The 11,011-nt window shown below is 40.9% G+C and overlaps 1 protein-coding gene across 1 annotated transcript in view; it reads right to left on the reverse strand.

Annotated features, from left to right (window-relative positions):
* Positions 1-331: 331 nt before the first annotated feature.
* Positions 332-11,011, reverse strand: part of fhdc2 (FH2 domain containing 2) — a 57,341-nt gene continuing 46,661 nt past the window's right edge. Inside the window, exons 11-12 of the mRNA XM_061927862.2 lie at positions 2,755-2,919; positions 332-2,684 (exon numbers count right to left, since the gene is read on the reverse strand). Coding sequence (XP_061783846.2) covers positions 903-2,684; positions 2,755-2,919 — 1,947 coding nt within the window. The 3' untranslated portion in view covers positions 332-902. The remainder of the gene's footprint in view (positions 2,685-2,754; positions 2,920-11,011) is intronic.

The following is an 11,011-nucleotide window of genomic DNA, read 5'->3' on the forward strand; positions in this document are numbered from 1 at the left end:
CCTCCTCTCCAGTACACCTGAATAGACCTTACCGGGAAGGCTGAGGAGTGTGATCCCACGATAGTTAGAACACACCCTCCGGTTCCCCTTTTTAAAGAGAGGAACCACCACCCCGGTCTGCCAATCCAGAGGTACTGCCCCCGATGTCCACGCGATGCTGCAGAGTATTCTAATTAAAATAAGTATTTTAATTCATGAAAAAACATATTTTTTTATCACTGCAACCGTAACCCGGAATAGGTTGATGAAAACCGTACTAATTACGGGAAAACCGGAGTAGTTGGCAGGTATGACAACTTCTCATAAGGAGAGAGAATACCATTTTCCTCAACACCTCCTTTATTTATCTTATTTACAAATCCACATAATACAGTGAATAACAACCAATGTTATTCAGTTATAAATGTTTTCATATAAAACCGTAACAAAGCAGTCAAATTCTCCTCATGGCATTTTCTTCAGTAAAAAAAAATGTGCATCAGAATGAGGCTTTCACAACAAGATACATAGTTTGTACCAAGCAAGAGTAGGAACACAATAGCATCCGCATCACAGTGTCGGAAAACAATATTATACCTAAAAGCTGCTGAAGGATGAATACACCTTTTAATTGCCAAGAGCACTCGTGGTTTCTGACTGGGCACATTTGGCTGTTAGTTCATACACCAATCGAGAATTTACCCGCTACACACTTGCATCCTATTGCCTGCAAAGGACACAAATGGACGTAAAAAAAGGAGGTAGGGCTTATTTAGAGGATCTACTCTTCTGCCAGTGCGTGAAACACGAGATAGCAAAGTAGATCAGCTACAGACGCAAGATGTACACTGCAGTGGAGTCGATCAAGTACAGAAATAACCAGATCTGCATAGACTCCAGGAGATAAAAAAAAAGGCTTATTTTTACTTCCACAGTGGCTGGGTTGTAGGCATTTTGGAACCAGGAAGTCGTGAAGGGAGTTTAGAGGTAGCAGAAGAGACGCTCGTGTTTGCGGTTTTGGGGTTTTTGTTCTGGGTGGCAGATATGGCTGTCGTACGTATTGTCTTGGCGGTGGCCGACGACGGATTGTGGGAAGGGAGAGCCTGGGCTGTGGCCGGGCTCTCAGAGTTGGGGGCGACTCGTTTGGACACACGCGAAGGACTTCCTCGGATGAAGGTGGATTGGGTCCTGCTTGAGACCTTCTCTGCGGTTGGTCTCTCTAGCGTTCTTTTGTTTAGGGCGGACTTAGCTGGAGGTTGCGTGTCATTCACTGTCTGTGGCCTCTCACGTGTGCTGCTACTTCTTTTCACATTCGCACGAAGTGAAGTAGGTTGTGTGACAGGAGTTGAGCGCAAAAACAAACGTGAGCTTGTTGGACGGCTTGGGGCTGGTGACTGCGTCACGGCAGGGGCGGAATTATTTGAAGCCTCCATTTCAGGTCGCACCTTTGAAATACCTGGGCTGTTAGACGGTCCAGCACGTGACCCAAGTCCTCTTTTGGCCCTGATCCCATTCCGCACCGGAAGCTTCAAGCCTCGACTCTCCTCTTTCAATGACGCCAATGTTGACGCCTCCCGAGGATCACTCCCTCTCTCTTTTCTCCACTTGGAGCAGAGGCTTGGCGGAGGGCGCGGGAGTGGAGACGTAGGGGGTGACAAGGGGTCATAGGATCGGAGGCCTTTCACAAGAGTGTGGCACTCTAAAGTCTCCCCCACGCAAGAGTATGACCTTCCTTGTTGCCTCACAGGACTCGGGACATCCGAGCACTCATCTGGGTGTGACTGGCTGAACTCTGGAAGACTGGGTGGCATCCAAGTCTCCTTGACAGGAGGAGTCAACAGCCCTTCTGTGTCTATTTGCTTTTTCAGAGTTTCATCAGGACCGGATATCGCAGAACTTACTTTAATTCCTGTGTTTAGTGGCTTTAACTCCCTTTTATCTGGAACATTAACACATTCTTTCTCAGATCTTCGATATATCACCGATGCAGACCGGTTGTCACCGGGAAGTATTCCACTCTTGTTAGCACACACATCATTTGACTTATTCTGAAGAGAATGCCTCTTATCAGTCATTGGTAGACCAAAGCTGTGTCCATGACTGGAGGTCTGGGAAGGTGCATCAGTGTTTATAGCAGCAGAATTCCGACAGGAGAAGGGGGAAAACTCAGTGTTCTTGGTAGTCGTATGTCCACCTATTTGTTCAGTAGAAAAACTCTTAGACTCATGTTTCTTAAGTGTAAATCCATGTCCATGCTGAGAGTATGATGCAATAAGAGGGTCATGAATCGACTGAGTCCTGTTGCCCCTTACAAAAACATGTCCTTGACCAACGGGAGAACAAGTACCCTCCATTTCCGGAGAGCTACAAAGCATGACAGAACTCTCGTGATCAGAGGAGCTGTTCGAATGACAACTGAAGGAAGTCGGGCTGCTACCCAGCTCTGGGAAACTCTTGTCACTGTACAGGTGCTGGGAGTACCTGCGCGACTCAGAGTTTCTCAGGCTACGGCGGCCCCAAGTGTAGCTCAAGTTTTTCTCCAGAAGTTTTTCCAGCTCATCTTGGTTGTCGTGACCGTGAGGCTCTCTGACCAGGCTGAGGCCAGGATCCAGATCGGTGCACACGGCCAGAGAGCGGCGCTTTTCCCCAATCACCCTTTGACGTTCCACACGATTCTTCTCCTTCAGCTCACGTTCTGCATTCTCCTGTAGAAAAGAGGGAATGAGTATTTTACAGTAGCTCAGAGCCTTGACTTATTTTATTTCTGCTTCTAACCTTGATAGCTTTTTGGAAGCGGTGGCAAAACAAGTCAAAGACTTTGCAGGCCTCCTCTAGTTTAAATGTGCTGTCGTCCTCACAGAAAAAATCCACCAGCGCTCTACTTGACATCCTCATACCCTCAACTTCATCCTCTGCCTCCTTCAGACGTTCCTCTGTCATCTGCACACAGACACAGTAAACAATGGATTCAACAAAATCTTTGTACTGAATGGAAAGTTTCACTTTAAAATGGTCCACTTGTTTGCAAATAATACTTTTTAATGATTTTCTAACATTCACTTCTGCTGCACTTTTGAGAGATGATGCATTCCAATGATCGTTTTTTTAAGTGGAAGGTGTTGGTCAGGAAGGAAAAACCTCTGATGATGCTGCCTCTGGCCCACACCTAGCGAAATAAGCCCGCCTACCACTTCCCAAAGGAAAGCATTACTTCACTTCATGTTTTAAAAGAAAGCCTTGAGCTCTGCCAACTATGTCAGTCAGATACAGTAGAGATTTGGGAACAGTATATTTTATCATTTGGTTTTTGTTTGTGCTAATAGGCTAAACTATGACAACCTGTTAAATTGTGACTGTGAAGTTAACATACCTGCCAACTTTTGAAATCAGAAAAACCTAGTAGCCAGGGTCCAGGGGCCGCAGGCCCCGGTAGGTCCAGGACAAAGTCCTGGTGGGGGGTTCCTTCGCCCCCCGACGCAAAATGATAATTAGCATTCAGACAGTTTAAAATGTTGCTAAAACCATCACTTTTCTATCAGTCACAGTGACTTTTCAAAACAAAAATATTACAGCAAAAATCATATGGGTTGATTGACATGTTTATTCTGTAAGCTAACTTCAATAGTTTGAAATTATTTTGACAGTTAATGCCAGTTATCCTGTCAACCTTTCACAAGACTTCAATTTGTTCATTGAAAGTATAAACACTTTTTACAGTAAACAAATGGTAAAACAGTACTAAACAATTCCATTAAAAAAAAAAATTGGTGTCATTATTAACTTTCTGTCCAAACTTGTATAATCTACTGCCTTGTTCAATTGTAAAAAATATTCTGTGCCTAAAATTCACATTTCTATCACATGTAGTTTTTTTGTAAGCCTTTCAAAACAATTCAAAATATGAAAAATTAATGAAAATTAATTGAAGCCATCAGACACTTGAAAAGTGGCACATCACATCTCTAATGTAATCATTTGAACTTTTCAACAGAAATAGCACTGCAAAAATATTAAGGACATACTTCTGTATTTTGGTAGTTATGCTGTCAACATTTAACAAGATTTCTTCAACTTGGACTTGAAAGCATAAATAGTATAAACACTTAACAGTATAACAGTACTAAACAATTCCAATAGATAACATTGGTGTCATTACCTTTTTGTGGCTAAAATCCAAATGTATTCTATCAGATTGATCTGCAGGGGTAAGAGGATCACACTGGAAGGTGATGAATTCTTCCTCAAGTTCTTTCTTTTCATCCTTGCTTAAGCAAGTGAGGATAGCTTTCTCGCTAGCAACGGCATTAGACTTGTGTTTTTTTGTCCCAACGTGGTCTTTTACATCGCTAATTCCTCCGTGTCCGATCGAAAAATCTTGTCTGCACAAGGTGCAATTCGCGTAGTTTTCACCCTTTTTGGAACGGATAATTATTCCCGGATAGGCTTTTGAATATTCTTCACGGAATGACTGCAGTTTTCTTTTCGGTTTAAGACTCGTTTGCCATTTTTCTCCGGCTGATTCCATGATCGTTCGCTCGTTTGGAAACAATGGCAACTGGTGCCTCGTGCTTGGCAGCGGTGCTATAAATAGCCTCGCGCATGGCATTCGGAATGGCTCGATAGGAAGTTACGGGAAGCAGTGTCGATTGTCATTGTTGTTACGCGATTTCGTGAATAAAACTTAAAAAAAAAATTTTTTTTTTAATTAATGAAAAACCGTATTTTTTATCACTGCAAACGTAACCCGGAATAGGTTGATGAAAACCGTACTAATTACGGGAAAACCGGAGTAGTTGGCAGGTATGAGTTGATGCAGTCGCTCATAGCTATTCTGTTGTTGCTAATGTTTACCCCTTTACTCCCTATTCATACATTGTTGAAACAGACACGTTACTGATACATGCCATCAAAACGTTGGGACCAAGGAATGTAAAAAACGGTATAATGATAATAAGCAGTAAAATTCTCGACACTATGTTCAATTAAAATTAGTGTAAAACCGTGATTAATAACACTTTGATAAACTCACTGACCGGTGACCAACGTTCCCTCTAAGGTGCGCGCCTGTGCAAATGCGCACTGCTCAAGCGTCCTCTGCGCACGGCAAATCTACGCCACGCACAAAATCAAATAAAAAAATAAGCGCATAACAATTTTCGACACACGGACACGACAGAGAAAACAGTTTTCGTCATCATTGTTCAAATATTGTAACGTCTGTCGAGACGCTTTGAGGACATGAATTCCGTCCATCACTTTACTGAGCAAAACTCTTTATTGTCGGCCATAAACACATCACCAAAACATTAGTAAAAAATGATATCTAGCAAAACTGGTTATTTTCTGCAGTACAAACCAGACCAAAAGCAACTTTGTAATATCAACAGCAGCCGCTCGCTCTTTCTCACTTGCGCCAACACATGCACATATGGCACTTAGCCAGTGATGCGTTTACAGCCACACAAAAAGTCGGACAACTCCAACACCACACATAAAGTGTCATTCCAGGTCGTTACACTATGATTTACCAATCAGATGTGTGCTTATTCTAGTGTCATTTATTAGGAATCTTAATTTATAAATATTAATCATGAAATGCTGTTAGTATATTAAATAAACACTACTAAAAATATGTTTTACAAACAGGAAGTTGCAGGAATGTACACATGATCCCCTGCTTACATCTCATTGTGCAACATGTGAATGTTTTAATGGGAACTAAATGCAATGTCTGAAAGGGGTACAAATTATTTCCAAAGCAGGACCTCCACCCAGACAAACAATACAAGTACACAGTTCATGAAAAACAATATTTTTTGTTATTGTCATTGTAAGTGGGCCTAAACACTTATATTAGAAAATAACCTCATGGAAATGACTGCTGTCATTTGATTATAATAATAAGAGAATGTTGTCTGTCTATCTGTGTTGGCCCTGCGATGAGGTGGGGACTTGTCCAGGGTGTACCCCGCCTTCCGCCCGAATGCAGCTGAGATAGGCTCCAGCACCCCCCGCGACCCCGAAAGGGACAAGCGGTAGAAAATGGATGGATGGATGGAGATTGAAGTTGTTATTTAGTCAGGTTTGGGACAGGTGTGCTGCTGGTGTAGCCACAGTGTGCACGTCTGATGTTGCTCACATGGGCTCCACTGAATGCTCAGGGAGTTTTTGCATTTGCTCACACACATGAAAAATTAGAGGGAACATTGCCGGTGACACTGCTCATTTACTGGAAACGCAAGCTAGCTTAAATGCGAACATGAAAACAAGAGACATTAATGTCTTTCCCCTTAAAGAAACGACACACCACAATCTAAACTTGTGTCAACAAATTGCAGTCTGAGCAACTAAGCTATTGAACCTTCAGGCTGTGCTCTCTTATCAGTGATCGAGCTATAAAAATAATGACACAGTGTCTACAACAGGAAGTGAACTCACGGGACGTCACCAGAGGTGGGTAGTAACGCGCTACATTTACTCCGTTACATCTACTTGAGTAACTTTTGGGATAAATTGTACTTCTAAGAGTAGTTTTAATGCAACATACTTTTACTTTTACTTGAGTATATTTATGGAGAAGAAACGCTACTTTTACTCCGCTACTTTTATCTACATTCAGCTCGCTACTCGCTACTAATTTTTATCGATCTGTTAATGCACGCTTTGTTTGTTTTGGTCTGTCAGACAGACCTTCATAGTGCCTGCGTTTCAACAAATACAGTCACTGGTGACGTTTACTCCGTTCCACCAATCAGATGAAGTCACTGGTGACGTTGGACCAATCAAACAGAGCCAGGCGGTCACATGACCTGACTTAAACAAGTTGAAAAACTTATTGGGGTGCTACCATTTAGTGGTCAATTGTACGGAATATATACTGTACTGTGCAATCTACTAATAAAAGTTTCAATCAATCAATCAAAAGTGTGAAGGAAAAAAGACCCTTTCTTATTTCAACCGTACATCCCGTCAAAAGCCTAAAGACTGACTGCACAGTTCCTGTCTTCACAATAAAAGTGCCGCTCCATCGCGCCTGCGATTTCAAAACAAGAGTCTCCGAAAGCCAGCGCAAACAAGCTAGCAAGCTACGGAGTTTGCCGCCAATGTATTTCTTGTAAAGTGTATAAAAACGAATATGGAAGCTGGACAAATAAGATGCCAAAAACCAACCACTTTCATGTGGTATTAGACAGAAAGGAGGAACTTTTTTTCTCCTCCATTTGAAAACGTGGACGCTATCAGCACTACTGTCTGATTACAATCAATGCAAGTCATCAGAATCAGGTAATACACCAACTTATATTCTTGTCTTCATGAAAGAAAGGAATCTATATGTGTTAAACATGCATGTATATTCATTAAAACACCTTTAACATGTAAACAAAAACGGCAAAATAAATAAATATAAATTACCGTATATACTGTGTGTATATATATATATATATATATATATATATATATATATATATATATATATATATATATATATATATATATGTGTGTGTATATATATATATATGTGTGTATGTATATATATATATATATATATATATATATATATATATATATATATATATATATATGTGTGTGTGTATATATATATATGATATGTGTGTGTATGTTACTCATCAGTTACTCAGTAATTGAGTAGTTTTTTCACAACTTACTTTTTACTTTTACTCAAGTAAATATTTGGGTGACTACTCCTTACTTTTACTTGAGTAATAAATCTCTAAAGTAACAGTACTCTTACTTCAGTACAATTTCTGGCTACTCTATCCACCTCTGGACGTCACATAAACCAAAAGTGAAGTGACCGTTTTTCCTGTATCATTAAAAAAAACCCTAGAAACTTTACAAATTAAAACGGACGAAGATAAACATATAGCTGGGTTGCAATCAGGTGACCCCGGGTTTCAGGCGATGGTCTTGAGTCCCATTAGGCTACTGTTTATTTACAAACCCCATTTCCATATGAGTTGGGAAATGGTGTTAGATGTAAATATAAACGTAATACAATGATTTGCAAATAATTTTCAACCCATATTCAGTTGAATATGCTACAAAGACAACATATTTGATATTCAAACTGATAAACTTTTTTTTTTCCTCGCAAATAATCATTAACTATATAGCTGGGTTGCAATCAGGTGACCCCGAGGCGTATCCGAGCACTTCCGGGTTTCAGGCGATGGTCTTGAGTCCCATAACCTACTCAGTGGCCTAGTGGTTAGAGTGTCCGCCCTGAGATCGGTAGGTTGCGAGTTCAAACCCTGGCCGAGTCATACCAAAGACTATAAAAATGGGACCCATTACCTCCCTGCTTGGCACTCAGCATCAAGGGTTGGAATTGGGGGTTAAATCACCAAAATGATTCCCGGGCGCGGCCACCGCTGCTGCCCACTGCTCCCCTCACCTCCCAGGGGGTGATCAAGGGTGATGGGTCAAATGCAGAGAATAATCTCGCCACACCTAGTGTGTGTGTGACAAACATTGGTACTTTAACTTTAACTTTATTAGGCTACTGTTTATTTACCTGAATCAGTGCAAATTTGGGCATATTTTGAAAAGTTTAGAGGCAAATGTAAAACTGATCATGAAAAAAATATTGAAAATGGGATGGAGTGGATTTTTACACTCAAGAAAAATATATTTTTTATAGATTTAAACCATTTATCATCACCAAGAGGTTACCGCTCGCTACGATCTCACTTCATTTGACACTCACAGAAAGATTAGAGGCACATCATGTGTTTAAATCTGGGAGTGGTCCACAAATTAAGCATTAATCGATGAAAGAAAAAGTTGGACTTATTCATGCTTAGCTAAATGCTGTACCGTATTTTTCGGATTATAAGTCAGTTTTTTTCATAGTTTGGCCGGGGGTGCGACTTATACTCAGGAGCGACTTATGTGTGAAATTATTAACATATTACCGTAAAATATCAAATAATATTATTTAGCTCATTCACGTAAGAGACTAGACCAGGGGTCGGCAACCTTTACCAGTCAAAGAGCCATTTTGACCAGTTTCAGAAATTATAGAAAACAACGGGAGCCGCAAATTTTTTTTGAAATTTTAAATGAAATAACACTGTATACAAAGTTTTTTATTTGCTTTGTATAAACCAGGGGTCACAGACACGCTGCCCACACCTTTATGTGGAATTTGAAAGCTGGTGCGGCACACGGGTTTTAAATGAATGGCTCAGCCTCATGCGCGCCGTGATGGTACAGCATATATACCCACTACAGCCAGCGTGCCTATACAACCAACCTTTATATGGGGCTTTCGCTTGCTCACGTAGGTGACAGCAAGGCATACTTGGTCAACAACCACACAGGTCACACTGACGGTGGCGGTACAAAAAAACAAAACTTGAACACTCTTACTAATAATGCGCCACACTGAACCCACACCAAACAAGAATGACAAACAAATTTCGGGAGAACATCTGCACCGTAACACAACATAAACACAACAGGACAAATACCCAGAATCCCATGCAGCCCTAACTCTTCCGGGATACATTATACACCCCCCGCTACCAAACCCCGCCCACCTCAACCGACGCACAGAGAGAGGGGGGGGGGAGTGATGTGTGAGGGAGCAGGGTTGGGTTGGGGGCGGGGTTTGATGGTAGCAGTGGTGTATAATGTAGCCCGGAAGAGTCAGGGCTGCATGGGATTCTGGGTGTGATTGTTCTGTTGTGTTTATGTTGTGTTAAGGTGCAGATGTTCTCCCGAAATGTGTTTGTCATTCTTGTTTGGTTTTGGTTCAAAGTGTGGCGCATTATTAGTAAGAGTGTTAAAGTTGTTTTATATGGCCACCGTCAGTGTAACCTGTGTGGCTCGATAGGAAGTTACGGGAAGCTGTGTCGATTGTCATTGTTGTTACGCGATTTCGTGAATAAAACTTTTTTTTTAATATTTTTTTTTAATTAATGAAAAACCGTATTTTTTATCACTGCAAACGTAACCCGGAATAGGTTGATGAAAACCGTACTAATTACGGGAAAACCGGAGTAGTTGGCAGGTATGAGTTAATGCAGTCGCTCATAGCTATTCTGTTGTTGCTAATGTTTACCCCTTTACTCCCTATTCATACATTGTTGAAACAGACACGTTACTGATACATGCCATCAAAACGTTGGGACTCAGGAATGTAAAAAACTGTATAATGATAATAAGCAGTAAAATTCTCGACAGTTAGTATTACTATGTTCAATTAAAATTAGCGTAAAACCGTGATTAATAACACTTTGATAAACTCACTGACCGGTGACCAACGTTCCCTCTAAGGTGCGCGCCTGTGCAAATGCGCACTGCTCAAGCGTCCTCTGCGCACGGCAAATCTACGCCACGCACAAAATCAAATTAAAAAAATAAGCGCATAACAATTTTCGACACACGGACACGACAGAGAAAACAGTTTTCGTCATCATTGTTCAAATATTGTAACGTCTGTCGAGACGCTTTGAGGACATGAATTCCATCCATCACTTTACTGAGCAAAACTCTTTATTGTCGGCCATAAACACATCACCAAAACATTAGTAAAAAAAATTATATCTAGCAAAACTGGTCATTTTCTGCAGTACAAACCAGACCAAAAGCAACTTTGTTATATCAACAGCAGCCGCTCGCTCTTTCTCACTTGCGCCAACACATGCACATATGGCACTTAGCCAGTGATGCGTTTACAGCCACACAAAAAGTCGGACAACTCCAACACCACACATAAAGTGTCATTCCAGGTCGTTACACTATGATTTACCAATCAAATGTGTGCTTATTCTAGTGTCATTTGTTAGGAATCTTAATTTATAAATATGAATCATGAAATGATGTTAGTATATTAAATAAACACTAATAAAAATATATTTTTTACAAACAGGAAGTTGCAGGAATGTACACATGATCCCCTGCTTACATCTCATTGTGCAACATGTGAATGTTTTAATGGGAACTAAATGCAATGTCTGAAAGGGGTACAAATTATTTCCTGTTGACCAAGTATGCATTGCTGTCA

This window comes from Nerophis lumbriciformis, linkage group LG35, assembly GCF_033978685.3.
Source record: "Nerophis lumbriciformis linkage group LG35, RoL_Nlum_v2.1, whole genome shotgun sequence".
In the NCBI taxonomy this organism is placed as follows: Eukaryota; Metazoa; Chordata; class Actinopteri; order Syngnathiformes; family Syngnathidae; genus Nerophis; species Nerophis lumbriciformis.